Source organism: Colletotrichum siamense, assembly GCF_013390195.1.
Source record: "Colletotrichum siamense strain Cg363 chromosome Unknown KSG_Cg363_contig04, whole genome shotgun sequence".
NCBI classification, from domain to species: domain Eukaryota; kingdom Fungi; phylum Ascomycota; class Sordariomycetes; order Glomerellales; family Glomerellaceae; genus Colletotrichum; species Colletotrichum siamense.
In genome coordinates this window covers 200,522-219,081 of record NW_023501017.1, presented here as the reverse complement: position 1 = coordinate 219,081, position 18,560 = coordinate 200,522, and the positions used below count along the sequence as shown (strand labels likewise).

Sequence of the window (18,560 nt, the reverse complement as noted above, 5' to 3'; positions counted from 1 at the left end):
TAATAACTTTAAAGATAACTTATATAATTTCTTTTAAATTAAGGATTTAAGTAAAATATAATAATTCTTTAGGTTTAAGATTATATATTACAATAAAATAAAATAACTTTAGATCTTATAAGCTAAGTATATTAATAATATATTAATAGAGAAAGGTATTATTAAATATAATTAAGTATTTTATTATTTTAATAATACTTAGCTACTAAAGATTATAAAATAATATAAAACACTTATTAAGATATATAAATATTAAAGTAATTTAAGTAAGTTATAATAAATTATAAATAATATATAACTAGATATTATAATACCTATAAATAAAGCTACTAAAGATTAATAATATACTTTTAAAAAGTATAATAAACTACTAAGATTAATATAGAGATATCTTTATAGTTTATAATAATTAGTATTCTACTTTAGTAGTTTAAAATACTTTATTAATAACTTTAAATTATTAGTATTTTATAATATTAGTTAGTTTAATTATAAAAGAATAAGTAAGTTAATAGCTAGTTATATAGTTATATATAGAGGAGTATTAATTACTTAGAAATTAGTATTATAATTATTTATAGCTATATTAACCTATAAAGTTAAGTAAATAAATCTAATACTTAAAAGGAAAGCTTTATTATATATTATAGATTTCTTTAAAAGGATAAATATCTCTATTTAATTACCCCTCTAAGTATATATAGATTTTATAAATACTTTTAATAATTATCTATTAAGTAAATAGTTACTTAAACTATATTATATTAAGATTAAGTATTATTAAATTATTAATAATATTAATAATAAGGATTTTAAGATTAATTATATTTTAATTTATAAAATAATTATTAATAGTTTTATTAAACTACTAATAGTAGAGAAGTATTATAATTTTATTAGAATATTAAGTTTATTTAAACTACTTATAACTAATAATAAATCTTAATCTAAGGATAATATCTTAAGACTTAATCTTAATTAAGTCCCTTTTATTTATTTATTTCTTAAGTTTATAGTTATGACGCAGCCCCCCTATAAAAAGACTATAGCAAAATTCACTCTATATGCAGGCATAATTCTAGAAACACTATATAGGCACCTTAACCTATACCCTCTACTAATTAAGGAAAACAGTATAGAAACCCTATATATTCCTACTAGTAAGTAAACCCTTACATAAAGTCGAACGCACGCCCTAGCTAAATAGACTAGCGGAATAGCAATAGCGCTAGCTGCGCAGCGTAGGGCTAGCAGTACTATACGTAGTAGGGCTAATTATATTAGGGCTAAAAGGGTTATTAAGGCTTTTATAGCCTAGCTAATAATAGCTTTACTAAACCTTCTAGTGAAGTGCTGCGAATACTACTATAAGAGAGATAACTCTTTAACTAAAGAAGTTATCTATAAATGCTACTAAATAGAGATAACTTTTTAATTAAAAAGGTTATTATAAGAGGTTCTTATAGTTAGAAGTATAAAAAGCTCTACTATTATATATAAGGCTTATATTTTTCCCTCTTCTTTTTCTTTACCCTTAAACCTATATTAATAACCTATTTTTATAACTTATAATAGATCTTTTATAATATTTATACTATATAAGGAATATAAAAATATTAACTTTATACTAAGTATACCTTTTTTTAAGAAGATAGCTAAAACTATCGCTATATAGTATAATATCTATATATTAGATAAAGCTCTTAAGTTTAGTAAGTATTCTAACTCTAATTAGAAGTAGTTTATTATAGTAGTATTAGATAGAGCTTTTAAGAATACCTCTAAAAAGGACCCTCTCTATACTATAATTAAAGTAATAAACACCCCTAATAGCTTTAGGGTAGAGGTTATATATATCTCTAGCTATCTTAAGGAGTAGGCTTTCTTTATATAAACCTTCTATAATACTAAGGTAGATATAGCCTAAGCCTAAATATAAGCTTAATAGAGATTAATAAGTACGCTTTACGCTAAATAGAGAGAGTGTTATTAATAATAGTATAGCTATGAAGGTGTTAGCTAGCTTAATTAAATAAGAAGATAATAATAGTAATAACTTATTTCTAAAGAAGCTATTATAGTAGATAGTAAAGTAGTAATAAAGATAGTATTTAATAGTAATATAAGTAATATATAAGAGAGAGGATAGGTTAATAGTTTAGTAATTAGTAATTAAGTAATTAAGTAATTATAAACTATATTATTACTAAAGTGAAGTTAAAGATAGTGAAGTTATTTAGTATAATGTGTATATATAAGTGCGGCTGAGATTAGGAGAGGTAGTTAGAGACTTAGGAGGTTGTTAGGGATCATGTGACCGAAGGCTGTATGTATTATTAGGAGGCGTGGAGTTAGGAGGTCTATCGCTCTAAGCAGGTAAAAATCATAGTGAACAGCTAGAGGCCTTTATTTATTTCTTTTATATATAATAATTTTATTCCCTTATATCTTACTAACTAATTAACTTTTATAGTTAGATTTTATATTATTTTAATTACTTTAATTTACTTTATTTAATAGTTAAATTACTAACTATAAAAGTCTTTTATATAAGAAGTTATTTAATAATAAAAACTTAAAAAGTAATTAAAGATTATAACTTTACTAAGTTATAAATTTATTATTAAATTAAATATTTTAATTAGTATTTTTTTAAGTTATAACTATATTAAGTTTAATAATAAAAGTTAATTAATTTTAAACTTAAATAAAATTAATATAAATTTAAAGTTTAAAAGAATAAAAAATTAATTAACTAAGTTTTAAAAGTATTATAAGAAGATTAATCTTTAAAGTAATATTAATTAAGAACTATTATATTTAATACTTAACTTAATATAATTAATAAATTAGAAAAGAGGTATTATAAAGTTAATTAATAATTTAAAGATTACTACTTTTAAAAAGAGAGAGCTACTTAGAATATAAGATCTAAAATTAAACTAAAAAAGATAGTTTTTAAATTTATTTAAGTTAAAAATTAACTTTATAAAGAAGTTTTAAATAATAAACCTCTAAGTTATTAATTTAGAGATTTAATTTAGATTAAAAATAGAGAGTAATATTAATTATACTAAGTAGTTATTTAATTATTTTTATAAAAATAACCTAAATAGTAGTTATAATATTAATTAGCTATATAAAAATTAAAAAAAGTTAAAAAGTATTTTAGAATTAAAATAAAATAATAATAGTAATATAGAAAAGTAAAAATAATATATAGAAATAGGAATAATATAAAATTACTATATAATTAATTAGATTATTACTTTAGAATAGAAATAGCTTTATTTAAAGTATTAGAAGTATTAGCTAAAAAGGGGGTATAAGATAGTAGTTAGCTAAGCTTAAGCCTAAAGCTTAAATCTTAGCTTAAATCCCACCTTTACGTAAAGGATTAGCTATACTACTTTATAGCTAGCCGCGCCTAGTACTTATAGCTAGATTAATTAAGCCACTTCACGTATAATATAATTAAGGACACTTTGACATCTTACTAGGCGAGCTATCTAAGCGTTCAACTAAACCATTTGAAGTAAAAATAGCCAGCCTATCAACCCGCCGTCGTCATTCCCCTTTAAACCCTGAGAGGCTTGGTGTAGGTGGGAAGCTTACCGCCTTACCGCTGCAATGTGTCCATTACTGATTTTGCACAACGTGATCGTATAAGTTAGAACTAAGGCATTATGAGCGCGGTAGCTTAGTCTAGTATTTCTCGACCTAGTATGCAGTAATCGAGGGCTACTCAGTTTTTCATCGCGCTATTTAGTACGAATTACATCACCATGCGACTTAGAAAATTATTAATGCTTTTTCCGTTTTTTTGGGCATTATAACTCTTAGTGACCTGCCCAGGATGAATTTCGTGTGCACGAAATCTGTCTGTGGCAAAGGCTGAAGCTGCAGAACGGCGAAGCCATTGGAAACGTCGGAGATCTAATGTCTGCCCAAAACTTTGCGAAAGAGATCCTCGCTGTGACAAACCATGACAGCTGGCCTCAAGCTGGCGTCAAGTGACACTTGTTGTTCTCGACTAATATAATCGACTTCGGGAAAGCTTCGCCTAACTTAAGTCCCAAATAGGAACAACTGTCCGCCGGTCTGAGACCAGTCGGCACCCGGGGCCGATCTGCCCAGGATCCCCACACTAACTCCGCCAACTCCGCTGTTACCATTGAAACGCCGTATGCGTGGCCAGGTTTGAAAGACCTGACAATATCCAAATTATTACTTGTAGTCCTGATTGATAGACTCGGGCATTATGGCAGAATGATTTCGAGTCTACTTCCATGTTATCAAGAGCAATGGCAACATCGGCAAGACACCGTGGTATTCCGAAGACAGATCATACGTCAAAAGAACCGCCCGAGAACCAGTCCGAGGCCCTGAACGCCATTATAGAGGACGAATTTGTGGCCGAGAATCAACGATCAGCATGGATATGTGTTATCGGGTCTTTCCTTTTCCTGATGCCCTCATTCGGTAATTACCATATATCGATGTCTCAACTTCGGGTCACATAGAGCTAACACCTCCCATGCAGGCTTTATTCAATCCGTAGGAACTGTACAAGCATATCTCCAAGAGAACCAGCTTGAACAGTATTCCGCTCGAGATATTGGAAGGATCACCGGTGTCTACACATTTCTCACCATGTTCCTCGGTATTCAGACCGGTCCGCTCGTAGACGTTTTCGGGACAACATATCTAGCACCACTAGCAACTGCGTGTACGGTCCCGATGTTTTTCTTGCTGGCTGAGTGCAGAATCTACTGGCATTTCATTCTGTGTTTAGGAGTTTTGGGCGGCATTGGCAATGCCTTTTCCACAACTATCGGCATCGCTGTCATAGGCAAGATCTTCCATCGTCGACGTGGCCTAGCAATGGGGATCGCACTAGCAGGTTCATCTACCGGAGGTATCATATTCCCTCTAGCTTTGCGACAGATCTTCCCAATTTGGGGATGGAGATGGTCCATGAGGGCTCTCGGCTTCATTGTCCTGGGAATCATGTTGCTGGGTATGGCTTGTCTCTCGCCGTTCTCTCGGTTGGTTTCCAAAGCTCAGGACGACACTCGGTCCATTGGACTCAGCAAGAAGAGTGCAGCGATGGACTTTTCAGCATTTCGTTCGGTGCCCTTCTCTCTCATCACAGGTGCTATATTCCTTCTGGAGTTTGTGATATTCGGCGCTACAGCTATACTGCCAACTCTTGTTGCGTGGGCCGGTTTTCCTGTGGAGTCTGGATACAACATGGTTGCGATTCTCAACGGCCTTTCATCTCTCGGGCGCATTCTTCCCGGTCTGGTGGGCGACCATGTTGGGCACTTCAATATCTTGTTGGTTATGGTGTTGTTCACATTGATTTCCACAGCGGCAACACTGACCGTGTTTGGATCAATTCGCATCGAGGCACTGTATGCTTTCTCCGCACTATGGGGGTTCGGAACAGGGTCGTTTTTGTCTCTAACGCCAGGTAAGTCGCATTGGGGCCCTTTGTCAGTGGAATTTCAATACTTTTGGCTGATCATTTCTTGCCTTGATACCTTGGACAGTGTGTATGGGTAAGACGTGTGAGCCAAAAGACTACGGCAGATATTACGGCAAGTATCCCCGCCAATTGATCAGGTAATGGTCCGACTAATTGTGTTATTAGGAACGATGAACTTCGTCATTAGCTTCTCTCTTCTTCTGACCATGCCTATCAGCGGCCAGATGCTGGACTCTCTGGGGTCAACTGCCTTATCTGGTCTTTACTTAGTGGTCGTTTTGATTGGAGGACTTCTCGTATTCGCCGCGAGATCTACCTTGGTTGGCTCTTGGTTTGACTTTGTGAGCAAAATATGACGCAGCAGGTCTCCACATCAACGCTGGCGTTTTACGGTGATGATCTATAAATGTATGTCATATTATCTGATTGACCTTCTATAAATCGACTCTTCTACAAGTGCCTCCTATTGATCGTCCTGGGGAAACCTCGCGCCACCTTGTCTCCTAATCTCGTCCATTATCTCCATAACACGGACGGTCTCAGCCCACGGCATGATCTCGCTCTCCTTGCGCCCAGCCTTGATGTCCAAAGCCACTGCATCGGCTTCATAGTAAAAGCCCTTGCCAGGTCTCTCAAAATCGTACTTCTTTGCCTTCAAACCAGGTGTGGTTGATTCAGTCCATCCCTCACCAGACGCCTCTGAAGAATGAACAGTGAAAGAGCCGGGAACAGATGTGGCAATGCCTTCGATCAACACGTATCCATCGCTGCCTTCGATTCTACAGAATGCTGGAGGTGTTTTGACTTGAGTTGAGGCAGTCAGAATACCCTGCTTTCCGCTGGGATACAGAAGAAGGGCGGATGTTGCAATGTCGATATCGTCTGACAGAGTCTGAGTCGCAGCGATCTTCGGCTTCTCGGCCTTCTCTCCAACACCAGGATCCAGTCCGAGGATTGTGAACGTAAGGCTGTAGACGCCAATGTCGAGGAGGCTGCCGGCACCGAGAGCGGGGTTCTTCAAACGGGAGTCGGGGCCGAGAGAAGCGATGTTCATATTCATGGCAAAGTCGCAAAAGACACGGTGAATCTCGCCGATCTGCTTCTCGTTGTGCAGAACGTTCAGAAGAGACCGCGTAAGGGGGAAGAAGCGAGTCCACATCGCCTCCATGACGAAAACGCCCTTCGCTTTAGCAGCGTCAAAGACCTCACGTGCCTCCTTGGCGGTGATCGTGAAGGCTTTCTCGCAGAGAACGTTCTTGCCGGCATTGATCGCGTCCAGGCAATTCTGCTTGTGGAAAGCGTGCGGGGTGCCGATGTACACAGCATCAACGTTCGGGTCGTTGTAAACTTCGGCATAGCTGCCATAGATAGTCGGGCTGTGGCCGGGCAGATGCTTCTCGACGAAAGCTTTGCCCTTTTCTAGTGACGATGATCCGACAGACTGGACAATGTGCTTGGCTTTGGCGTCGGAACGCTCAAGGACCAGGTCTTCGACAAACCACGAGGAAATGAGACCGGTGGCGATGATTCCCCATCGGAGGGTGGGAGTTTCGGACGACATCTTGTGTTTTAGCCAGGCGTAGAGGTAATGTCGAGGACGACAGAGTGAGTTGAAGACGAGATATGGATGGAGTAGTCGTATTTATGTAGCTTGAAGCTGATAAATCAAGGTAAATAGCGTGCGGAGTAGCGGTCCGCCATCATGAGGAACGGAATGGTCCGCCTGAGACCCGGAAACGAGTGGGCTAATATGTGTTTCCTCCGTCCTGTGAAGAGTGAAGCAGCATGAAGCCAGACCCCACTAGTTGTCACGATGTCGAGGTGGTGGGGGAGTGGGGTTGTCAGCAACTCACAGGCTCCGATACTCCCCGTGAGACCTGACCAGCGACACTAGTGACGCCTCCAGTGCTTCTGCAATTGCCGGAGAACAGCCGGCTCCTTCCCCGCACACTGGCCCGCAAAGACCGGCCGGGAGTCCCCACACTCCGCTAGCTCGGGGTTGTGCCGTCGCTGCTTTTCGCAACAGTTGGAGTGGACCAAGAGTTATACTTAATTAGGATCTCTGCCGGGGGGGAAGACAGTTGCAAAGACTATTTGGTTTCTATAACCGACTCTCTTTCAGCCCCGCAACTGATACCTTGCCTTTCTTCTGGAAACCTTTCACAGATGCCATGGAATGCTACTTAGACCGAGGTAATTGGCCCATCCCTACCTAAGCATAGTGGAAGAGCAATGGAGAGATCTATCACGGGATTTGTGATTCGAAGTACGACATGAAATTCATAAGATTTTGTGACTGGGCTTTGGAAAAGAGGCCACCACAAGTTTTGTGGTTTCTCGTCGAAAACAGTCCTCTCTAGAAGCAACGGTGATTGGCCGCGGGGCAAAACTCTACCTTGAACTACAGGCAGCTATTATCTCGTTCACTACCATGACTTTAACAGCCCGCCCCTTTTCAAAGCCTTTTCGAAAGAGGGTTATCGCAAATGTCTTCAACGGCCCCTAGAGTGCACGAGCAGCTTAGGCCTTATCGCCCCTGAGTCCCACTCCAGCCGATGTCACTTTGCCGGCATTCAAGCAACCCAACATGGATTTCCAATCTGAATACGAGCTTGGCCTTCCATAATTGGGCCGTCTAAAGTGCAAAACCCCAGACATCCGGGCACCTTCCTCAATAAGGAAGATAAACAAGGCCGCGGCAGGATGTGTGCCCTGGCAATTAGGAGACAAAACTTGATATTTAAAGATCTAACGTTCGACATCTCGTGCCTGTTTGATATCTACGAGGAATCTTCACACTCTGCGGGACTCACCATGCTCTGGCAGAAAGTTTTCTTTCTTTCAGCGTTGGCCATTGCCGACGCTCACCCCGGCACCCGCGGCGTCCGGCTTAACAAACGCGACTCCAGGCTAGAGGTGACCTTGGCACCATCTGCGTCTGGCACTCCCACCGAAGTCATTGCAACAATCAAAAACAACGGTGCTGATGATCTCAACTTGCTCAAAGTAGGAACTATTTTGGACGATAAGCTTCCAGTCCAGCGTGTAGTTGTTACAGACCAATCAGGTATGGCACTCTCTTCATAAACACCATAGTAGTTGTTGACGGATAAACAGGAGGCCTGGTTTCATTCAGGGGGATTGAGCCCAGCATACAGTATGACGCACTTAGACCGAATCATTTCCAGTTTCTCTCAGCTGGAGAGTCTATCGCCGTTGCTATCGACGTCGCCAAGGTGCACTATTTTGAGAAGTCCGGGCGCTTTTCTGTCATCGCAGATGGTTTGATACCGGTTGGACTCGCCTCGTCAACATCCTTTGACCAGCCTGCAATCGCTTTTAAATCCAACGCCATCGATATCGACGTTGATGCAGTGGCCGCCAGTGGGCTTATGGTTGCCCCAGCCCTTGCAGAGCGCACAAACGTACAGGCGGGATGCAATGAAACAACTTCTGATGCCAGCCTCAAGGCCCTGGCGAACTGCCAGGTTACAGCCCTGGCGGCCGCTGCCGATGCCGCGGATCCCTCATCAAAGAGGTTCGTAGAATACTTCGGGACCAACTCTTCTGAAACTCGCAACATCGTCGTCACCAGACTCAGAAATGTCGCGCAAGAATGTTCTACCACGAACTCCGGGGTCTCTCGCTATTTCTGCTACGACTACTACGGCGTCTGCGAAATAGACGGCCCACTCAACGCGTACACCGCTTGGGACGTCAATACCATGGTCATGTGCCCTCTCTTTTACGGCTTGCCTCCGCTGCCTCAGGGTTGCCATCGCCAGTGCCAGGCCACGACTACCATACACGAGACGACTCATTGCGAAGCTGTATATGAGCCTCACACCAATGATTACGCATACGCATACAACGCAAGTGTTGCACTGCCCCCCGAGCGTGCGCTACAAAACGCTGACAACTACTCCCTCTATGCCAATGGTAAGTCACTAGAGTGACAATCGCACGTTGAACGTGGATTTTAGCTGACACAGAATAGCTGTCTACATGAACTGTTAAGACGGAGTATTGAGCCGTAATTGGTTTTCTTTCTTAATCCATTTGTTGAACAGCGTAGAAACCTGAGGAGGATTTCAAAAGATGTCTGCCCCGTGACGCCGTGATTTATGTAATCTCAGTCTGAATGTTTGCAGAAATTGGATATTGAATCCAAACACAAGTCGCATTGTCATCAAGGCCATAGGGTGTTTTGATTTTGAAATTTTTCAATTTCACTACTTTTTATGACTTCTTAGTACTCTTGACTTCCATACGCATGCCTTGGGTATCTATTCATTCCTTGCAAAAAGTGTCATTTCCCATGACTCTCAAGTATTGAACAGCTTTTACTGTCTGACAGCGGAGTCGGGATGGTTGGCCACAGGGCAGCTGGTTGACTGCATATCTTGTTAGCCCTGTCATCCACTGTTTTCCATTGAAGTAAATGATTACTTACGTAGTGATCTCCTTCGGCGCCACACTTGGAGCACTTTTGACTAGCAGGGACTGAGGAAGACATTGCGCGTTGATTTCGTGGTTGGTCGTGTTGGAAGTGAGTTTCTGAGTTGAAGACCTTTAAGTGCGGGATTTGGTTCTGTAGTGTTGCGTTGTTTGATGTGCTTCTTGTTTCTGTGTTGATGGTGCGAATAGAAGACCAAGGGGGCGTCGGAGGCACAGCTATTTTATAATATCATGTCCTAAAGATGCGGTTTGGTGAATGCTGGATCAATGCTGGATCTCATTAGATGCTCGTTTGAGGAAGACGCGCAGTGAATCAATAGCGTGAGCTCTACGACGTGATTTTCAGTAACGATACCCACAAAACAAACTCCGGATGAGAACGAAAATGACAGTCCTATTTCTGCCCTACCGCCATTCGAATATGTTCAAGCTAACAAGTGAATGTATTTCATGGGCAGAAGAAGCGACCACTGAGTTACTGCACTGGAGATAATGCACCAAGCTGCCAGGCCTATTCGCTTCCCTGAATGCAATAGTCGTTGACATGAACTGTCGTGATCGTTATGTATCAACACATTCATACGGAACATAGGAGTTTCATGTACTCATCCTGGCTCTATAAGACGTGAGATATGAGCGTATTGTAGGAGTACCTGTAGTGATACGACTCTAGACAAGTGTGACCGTTCTTTTACTATTCTCTTTGAACCAAGAAGGAGTGATGAACTCCGCCAGACCAATGCGCCTATACTCATTATCCGCCTCTCCCGTAGGTACGAGAGCAAGGCCAAACACTTGGTATTGCTGAGTCGGGCGCCCTCGCTCATCCCGCTCGGTAGGAACGCAAGATGGTGTTTCATCCTGCCATGAAGGCTCTCTCTCTAGCTGGCGAAGAGCAAGGACGTACACGGTTTGATTCGTGACAATGTCGTCAACGACATCGTACTGAATCACACCTATGCAATCCTTTTGTTCCTGATCCGAGTGCATTTTCTTATCGCGGTTCCAATTTCCAACCACTGCAGCCTCTTCCATAAGTTCATCAGAAGATAGATCAGGGGACGATGTATCAGATATTTCGTGAAGGGTTTTGGAACCTTCGGTCCAAAAGTCCGAGTCCAAGTAGCCGAGGAACAGATCTCGAAGGAAGTATTTTGTTTTGCAAGGTTGAATGAATCCCGTGAGAGTCAGGCGGTTCGCGACGGTATCTGAAAGCGATAAATGATGAACGTCGGCGTGGCGAGAGGAAGACGTGTCTATCTCAATGTTTTCTGGTATAAAACGGCTGTCGTCTAGCTCGGCCCCCGGCTAGTCTATTCTATGTCTGACTTGCCCATCGAGACTCGCCCATGACCAGGATGGAGCCCTCCAGCATGAAGCTCGAGTGTGCTGTATGGCGCCATGAGGGCCGCTGGGAACGAAACCGGCGGGAACAGGCCTGATTGAACGTCTTGGAATTTGGCGGCCTTTGTACTCTCCATCCATGTTCCATCGTCGGGTCTTCCATAGCAGCCCACTGACGATGTCTCTCTTCCATAGCCCAGCAACATACTCATCGCCTGTCATATTTGCCAAAGTCTTGGCCAATCCGGCGAGGCCTGGAAGCTTGTCTGACTCCTCACTCGAGAGACGATTGGAGTAGTCCCAAATGATCTCATACCACAAGTTGTAGAAATAGTGTGGGCTGTCCTTTTCGAAGATCTGACGACCATCTTTGATTGAATCATTGATTCGATAACGTGCCGCGATCTTCATGTTTGCAGTAACCTTGCCCGTCCATGGAACTTGCTCGGAACCGCGAGAGGTACGGCATTCCCACAAAAGCGAGTTAGAAGTGACGTGAATTACGCGTCGGGACAGTTGTCTCTCTTGTAACGTCCATCCGCGTCCGCTCAAAACCGTCTAATCGAGTGTCTCTTCCCAATCCCATGGCTCAGAGTTGAAAATCCTGACGTGATATTGATTGCTAGGCATGTGACCTCTTCGTTCCCCCAGAAGACTCAAGCCAACCCAGTGCGGCCATATCGTATCCTCATCTCCTATGACCTTAGAACATTCTAGTACATCAAGAGAACTGTCGTTGCGTTGCTGGTAGTGATTGTTGTAGTTTTCGAGAGCGTCGTTGGAAGTGGCAATAGTGCAATAAGAGGCACTATACACTTGTCCCATCTGAACCGACTCTCTGACCCAGTCCTCTCTTGAGTCTTGCAAGATGCAGAGACTGTCGATCCAAAGGTAACGGATCCCCAACTCCCGCGTGTGAAAGGCTGCATACCGAAAACTAGGCGGCAGACTGCTCAGGGAAAACCCTTCGACGCGACTGTCAACATTGCGCACAGTCAACTGTGCCTCCTCATCCGTTAGGTGATCCCAGCGATGGCTGAGTGTCATGTATCGAATGTCTGAGATATTCGCGCTGACTGTGTGCACCACACAGACAACGTCATCGTTCCCTTGCCTGTGCTGGAGGTCCACCAGCCGAGTTGGCAGGAAATCTGAATCAGATAAGCAGTGCGTCTGATGTTGATGGTCACACTCAGATATCCAGAATTTGGGCAGGTCAGGGCTCGATTGCCTTCGGGAAAATGTGTCTGGCAAATCTCTCTGCTGTATTTTTCCAATTAGCTCCTCGTACATGCATCCAAAAAGTTCATGGCAAGACAACTATTCACTTACACCATTCATGAGGGGCAGCAGTGAACTGGAAATTCTGCACTTGCCAGTCGCCGAGTCTGATGTCTCGTGAGTAAGGGGTGGTACCACAGAAAACCATCTCAAGTCTCGAGTCACCATTTCCATGTTTCCAATAGTGCGGGTCCCCGTGACTTGATTGAAGACACCGTGGATATATCAGTGCGCAGAGAGGATAACCATCTATGGCTGATTGTTTAAGGGCGTCAATGGATGGCTTGAACCAGTAACGCCACCCTGACGCGTCTAAAGTCTCAGGATCCAGAAAATCCCTTGAGTGGTATGCATAATTACGGATGGAGCAAGGGATTTTAAGGCAATCTGAGCAACAATGCGCCTGCGGCTTGGGCGGTTGCAGTGAGGCATGGGCTTTTGCGTCGAAGTCGAGAACCATCCTCGTCGCGACAAGTCGTCGCGAGAAGTAAATAATGAACGAGGTATCAAAGTTCACAACGAAAACATTCGAATAGATATGAGAGTATGCTTAGTTGGAAGAGCTGTCTGGTAAAATCGAGAATCAGCGACCTTGTGCGGGGTCAGGCAAAGGTAGCACGAAGGATCAAGTCCCTCGTCCGAGAACGCCAATCGAGGTCACAAACCTTGTGGGGCCGAAAGAAGGAGGTTAAAATCGACCAAATGTAAAAGACAGTTTTTGAACCATGCCTCCGCCATTATGATGAGAAGATTCGATGTCTCTGAGATGTAATTCCGCCAGATGGGTCTCAGATAGTATGATTTGCGGACGTGATCATTTAACAAATTACAATTTACACATAGCTAGAAAATTAGAAATGCTGTGCGATAGGACGGCCATCTCCGACAAGATGGTTTCCTGGGACCCTATCAGAAGCCAATGGAGTGTCTCGTCCCCACCTGCAAAAAGAAGGCTCAGTCTTATCGCCCCGTATCACCCCGCATTTCCAGAGTGTCTGTAAACAAAATTGTCGTCTCTTGCAAGAGTTACTAAGAGCCCGGTTGCTTCCGTCCAGGACGCTCAGATCCGTAGACAACATAAACACAACTGGAGGCATCATGAGCGAGACAACCATCGTGTCCGAACCGGAGACAACTCTTCTTCGTTTCGCTTCCGGGAATGGCCCGGTAACGCGCCGTATTCTCCGGACACCGCTCCGTGATGCTCTTCCAACGGAGATTCCACTCATTGACATATCACCTTCTTTCGGCGATGACATTGCAAGCCGAAAACTAGTGGCTCAACAGATCCGCCAAGCTGCAACTTCATCGGGCTTCTTTTACATCACCAACCATGGCATCGACTCGTCCGTCACTGACGCTGCCCACGAAGCCTGTCTCGAGTACTTCCGCCAGGAAGAAGAGGCGAAGATGCGTTCCTGGGTTGGCAAAAGTCGCTACTTCAACGGCTACAAACCTCCTGGATCCCAGCGTATCAACAAGTCAGAAAGTGTCGATGTTCGCGAGACGTTTAGCTGGACCTACGATCCTCGTCATGATCCCGATATCAGCGACGTTGAGTCCATCCCAGACGATGCCAAGCGTTTCCTCCGGATAGAAGATTTTCATTGGGAAGGAGCTTCCAATAAACCGCAGTTCAAGAGCTCGATTATCCGTTACTGGCAGTCATGCCTGAAACTTGCTCGCGTGCTAGTGCGAGCTTTCGCATTGTCTCTGGACCTTCCGGAAGACCATTTCGATGCTAAGTTTGCGTACCCAGATGCTGCGTTGGCGCTCAACTATTATCCGCCGTTATTGAAGGCTTTGAACGGTGCTCCAGCCGACACTGATGCACAAGTATCGATCGGATCGCACACGGACTTCCAGCTTTTCACCATTCTTTGGCAAGATGCTGTTGGGGGACTGCAAGTTCTGAATCGCCAGGGGCAGTGGATCAGGTAAGTCCATACTGCTTCGAAGAAGAGATGAGCTTGAAACTCATTTGTGGTCTCTCATTAGGGCGGCGCCGATTCCGGGAACTTTTGTTGTCAATATCGCTGACTATCTGCAACGGATTACCAACGATCTTTACATCAGCACTGTTCATCGTGCTCAAAATCTGAGCGGCGAGGAGAGGATTAGCATGCCTTTTTTCTTCGGTTTTGGTCTGCATGAGAGTTGCGGTGTTTTGGATACTTGTATTAAAGACGGGGAGAAGCCGAAGTACGACGAAATAGGTTGCGAGACATGGGTGCAGCGAAGAGCTAGAGCAATGCATCAAGTAGAGTCTGGTGGCGAAGGCGATGCATGAATTTCGAAGTATCTCAATTATCAATAGTGATCTTTCGTTTTGCCAACAATACAGACCTAGAGCAGTCAGCGTTCAACCTTCGGTCACTCAATAGGCTCCAACAGTTGTAACGATTCAGAGCAGCGAGCACGCTAACCGAGATGGGGTAACGGTACCACAATATTCAATTGGAGAACCCCTGCCCTCGTTTTCGCTTTTCAGGGGCTCCTTCATTGTTCTTAACTCCGCTACTCCCCGCGCGCCTTGTCCCAAGTTCTTCAGCACGCCGCCTCCATCAAATCACTCGGGCAAGTCCCGTTATCACACGTCGTAGAAAGGTTTCTCAGATATCCTACGCCCTATCCAGCACCCTTTATCTCCACAGGTTGCAATCTATGACTGCCTGATTCTGCAGTATCATAACCATGTCGGGCGCTGATGCGGGTTCTGAGACCCCTGAGGCGGGGAACAAGAGGCGCCGTACATCCGGCATGTACCAAAGAAGGCGTGCCGTGGCCGCCTGTGGGCCATGCCGAGTCCGCAAGACGAAGTGCGACAACGTGCGGCCCGCCTGTGGTTTTTGCCAACGGAACGGCGGCCTGTGTACCTATCCAGACACAACAAATGATTTCTCAACGTAAGAGCATTTCCCCTTTGTGGGCATATCGATTCTAAATATTTCGTCGCAGATTTGATCCAGCCAGCTTGGCAATTCTGGATAGGATCAATCATGTAGTCAATCTCCTGGAGAGCCGCCCACCGGCACCGCTCCCGGCAGCTGAGCCCACATGCATCCCAGCTGTCCCACACGGCAACCAGATCTTGTCCCCGACTTCGATCAATGGACCCCAGGGGAGTTCCTGCGCTGTTGTAGATGAGACGCAGTGCCAGACAGACGATGGCCTGCCAGAAGACGATGTTATGACCCGGTTTGATATTCCGGATCTTGCGGCGGCAAGTTGGAACTGTGAGACAATATTGAGATGGCCAATATTCAGGGACACTGTTCCTGAGATCAACTCTTTCATTCTCGAACTTGAAGATGACGATCCTGATTGCATGGGCGTAAGGAAATCGAACAACGCAGCCAGTCTTGGACGAGGGGTACAAGAAGATGACTTCACTGTGCTATCGAAAAAGTTCTTGGCATATGTGCACGTCAAGAACCCAGTTCTCGATGTCCCTGACTTCAGAGCACATGTCAAGGCCGCGATTGAGAATGGTCCACGGTGGGATGGCCCATCCTGTCTTGTAGTAAGTCGGCGTTGCCTCTTTCGCGTCACTCATTCACTTGCTTATTCCTCTGTAGCTCATAGCCTGCGCTCTGGCATGCCTGGCCACCCATTTCGAACAGGACAGTTTTCTGAATAGCACACCTGAGTCTATCCGTTCGACAGCTTCAAACTCCACAGATCCAGATACCGCCCAAGCCTACTTCTTTGCGGCGAAGAAACGACTGGGTCTTCTGGAACCCTCCCTACTTCAAGTGCAGTGCCTGTTCTTCTGTGGAGTATTTGAGATGTATTCTTTACGCCCTCTCCCTGCCTGGTCGTACTTCAACCAGGCTTGCGTGCAGTTCAAGAATCTCCTGTGGAGGCGGACTCAACGACGAGCACCCGAAAATATGTCCCAGAAAGCACGACGCCTTGAGCAGCGGCTCTACTGGTCGTGCATGAAATCTGAGTGGTCAGTACTGAGCCCCTACCATGCACATGATGCAGACTAATGCGATCTTGCAGCGAGCTGAGATGCGAGATACCCCTGCCTTCGAGCGGCATTACTCGATTGAGGTACCCTGACTTGTTTCCTTCGCCTCCTTCAGAGGTTGCTACGCCAGCGCCACAGCCAAGTTCGCTGGACATTCTTGAAGACGATATCCAACCAGAAGAGGAGAAAAGCTGGTTTTACTATCTCGCTGAAATATCGTCTCGAAGGATGATCAACCGGGCGATATCGATCATGGGTTACCATGGTGAAGAAGCTTGGATTCGAAATATTGCGAAAGTCATTGAGAAATACGAAGATTTTGATCAGCAGATCAATGTTTGGTGAGTAGCTGGCCGCCCTAAGCTATGATCCTCGAGAATCTCTGCTACGAAGCTTGACCGCTGATGCTTCCTGTAGGTGCTGTCATATTCCGTCACAGATCAATTGGCAAAATCGTGAACATTCTAGTAATGAGCTAGTCCATTACATCCAAAACCGAGCGGAGAGCTGTCGCGAATGGATCCATCGCCCGTTCGTGTACTACGTAATCCACCAGCCCCCCGACGACCCATGGATTCCCCGCGTCTTGCCGTTAGCGGAGAAGGGTCTTGAGATCGCAGTCGAGTTGCTACTGGACGCTAATCCGCACCATCGCCATCACGGAACCTGGTTCATGGCCAGAGCGGCGATGACCCGTGCTCTTTTGGTCCTGGCGGCGGTCAAGAGCGGTAGGTTCCGACTGCCGGACCGATGGAAACATGCGGTGGACTCGGCCACATGGGCTTTGCAGCGCTGGTATGGCGAAGCTCCGGATTTGCGTAAGGCGGCGTCTGTGCTGGAGGAACTCATGGGTCAGATCGTCAGGTCCGAGGTGTAGACAAGGTCTGTGTTCAGGAATGCTTTGCCTAAAGATGGTCCGACCCCTCGGTCTGTCAGACGCTGGAGATAGCTGTCTGTCAAATAGGAACTTCTCCAGCTTTGCCGGTCGCCTTGAAAGTTCCGGCGACCGAACGCATGTGTATTTCGAGAAACATGTGCATTAAGTGGTGCGGACCATGGCGGGTTTAAGGACGAGGCGAATGAAGCGAATTCATAACCCCATTGATTATTCAACACGATCCAGAGGAGCAATCAGACGCTTAGACATAGCGGCACCACCCAATGCATCGGAGGGATCAACAGCCGGCTCTCCATACCGTGGCTTTCCACGTTGAATCTTGAATTCAATAGAGCAAACAGTATTGCGAGATATGTTTGGTTTGTTCTCAATGTGACTGTTTTGTGGTAAAATTGAGTGACAAAACAGCAAAGAATGTAAAGACTCTGAAGGCGGCTTTTGTCGGCTGGTTGCCAATTGGCATGCCGTCTTTATCCATGATTGGCGCAAAACAGACGCGCAATGATGGAAGGCTTTCCGTTCGGCTGAGCTTTGCTAGTATGCTTTGGTCTTATTTGAGACATTGCCACGAATGCTTTCATAGCCAAAAGCATTTGACAGTTCCATTCCTTGAAAATTTCAAATTCACTGCAAGAGTAATTTGACTATGACACGACCATCTGTTAGTTGAAGGTCTGGAATTATCCCCTTTTTGTATTGACATCACAGAGAGTAGCGTGACGTAATTGGCCGGTCGCCTTCTGGTGGTTTTGTCTTAGCTCGATGGGCGCATGCCACACGATTGACCCTCCATGTGATGGTTTGAGACCCTTTGGGAGCTTCAACCCACCATCAGCCGGCTGGTTCAAGGGACCACGTGTGGCTCATGCTTACTGGCTGGTGGCCCCCAACTTCTCTTCCTCCGATGTCCTCTTCTTCATCGGGTCCCCATTTCGCTTCTCCGGTCGCGTTGCGCATCCGCGCGTCATTTAGACTTCATAGCTGGTCCGCTCCGAACAGCTGTCAGCTTAGTGTCGTTTCGTCTGCGTCTTGTCGGACGTCTGTTCTCGAGGGGCCGATCCTTCAGCTGGCCGTATGTTCGGTCTGAACCGGCAGAATGCAACCCAATATTG

General features: G+C 44.5%; 5 protein-coding genes across 5 annotated transcripts; 4 read left to right on the top strand and 1 right to left on the bottom strand.

Moving 5' to 3' along the window:
• Positions 1 to 4,304: 4,304 nt before the first annotated feature.
• On the top strand, positions 4,305 to 5,480 carry apdF-12 (Aspyridones efflux protein apdF; the record flags this gene model as incomplete). The annotated part of the gene is made up of 3 exons (XM_036637818.1): positions 4,305 to 4,482; positions 4,544 to 5,417; positions 5,477 to 5,480. 3 exons carry the CDS (start codon positions 4,305 to 4,307, stop codon positions 5,478 to 5,480), a joined length of 1,056 nt encoding a protein of 351 aa, XP_036496365.1.
• Positions 5,481 to 5,954: 474 nt separating this feature from the next.
• On the bottom strand, positions 5,955 to 7,052 carry CGCS363_v005968 (D-xylose 1-dehydrogenase; the record flags this gene model as incomplete). Its single annotated transcript, XM_036637817.1, has 1 exon — positions 5,955 to 7,052. The coding sequence occupies one exon, from the start codon at positions 7,050 to 7,052 to the stop codon at positions 5,955 to 5,957; it is 1,098 nt and encodes a 365-aa protein (XP_036496193.1).
• A 1,253-nt stretch (positions 7,053 to 8,305) lies between these two features.
• On the top strand, positions 8,306 to 9,488 carry CGCS363_v005967 (Neutral protease 2-like protein; the record flags this gene model as incomplete). Its single annotated transcript, XM_036637816.1, has 3 exons — positions 8,306 to 8,558; positions 8,609 to 9,430; positions 9,484 to 9,488. 3 exons carry the CDS (start codon positions 8,306 to 8,308, stop codon positions 9,486 to 9,488), a joined length of 1,080 nt encoding a protein of 359 aa, XP_036496192.1.
• A 4,184-nt stretch (positions 9,489 to 13,672) lies between these two features.
• On the top strand, positions 13,673 to 14,864 carry hxnY-4 (2-oxoglutarate-Fe(II) type oxidoreductase hxnY; the record flags this gene model as incomplete). The annotated part of the gene is made up of 2 exons (XM_036637815.1): positions 13,673 to 14,511; positions 14,573 to 14,864. 2 exons carry the CDS (start codon positions 13,673 to 13,675, stop codon positions 14,862 to 14,864), a joined length of 1,131 nt encoding a protein of 376 aa, XP_036496191.1.
• Positions 14,865 to 15,268: 404 nt separating this feature from the next.
• On the top strand, positions 15,269 to 17,427 carry ecdB-1 (Echinocandin B biosynthetic cluster transcription factor ecdB; the record flags this gene model as incomplete). The annotated part of the gene is made up of 5 exons (XM_036637814.1): positions 15,269 to 15,480; positions 15,533 to 16,097; positions 16,153 to 16,529; positions 16,583 to 16,891; positions 16,968 to 17,427. 5 exons carry the CDS (start codon positions 15,269 to 15,271, stop codon positions 17,425 to 17,427), a joined length of 1,923 nt encoding a protein of 640 aa, XP_036496351.1.
• Between the last annotated feature and the right edge of the window lie 1,133 nt (positions 17,428 to 18,560).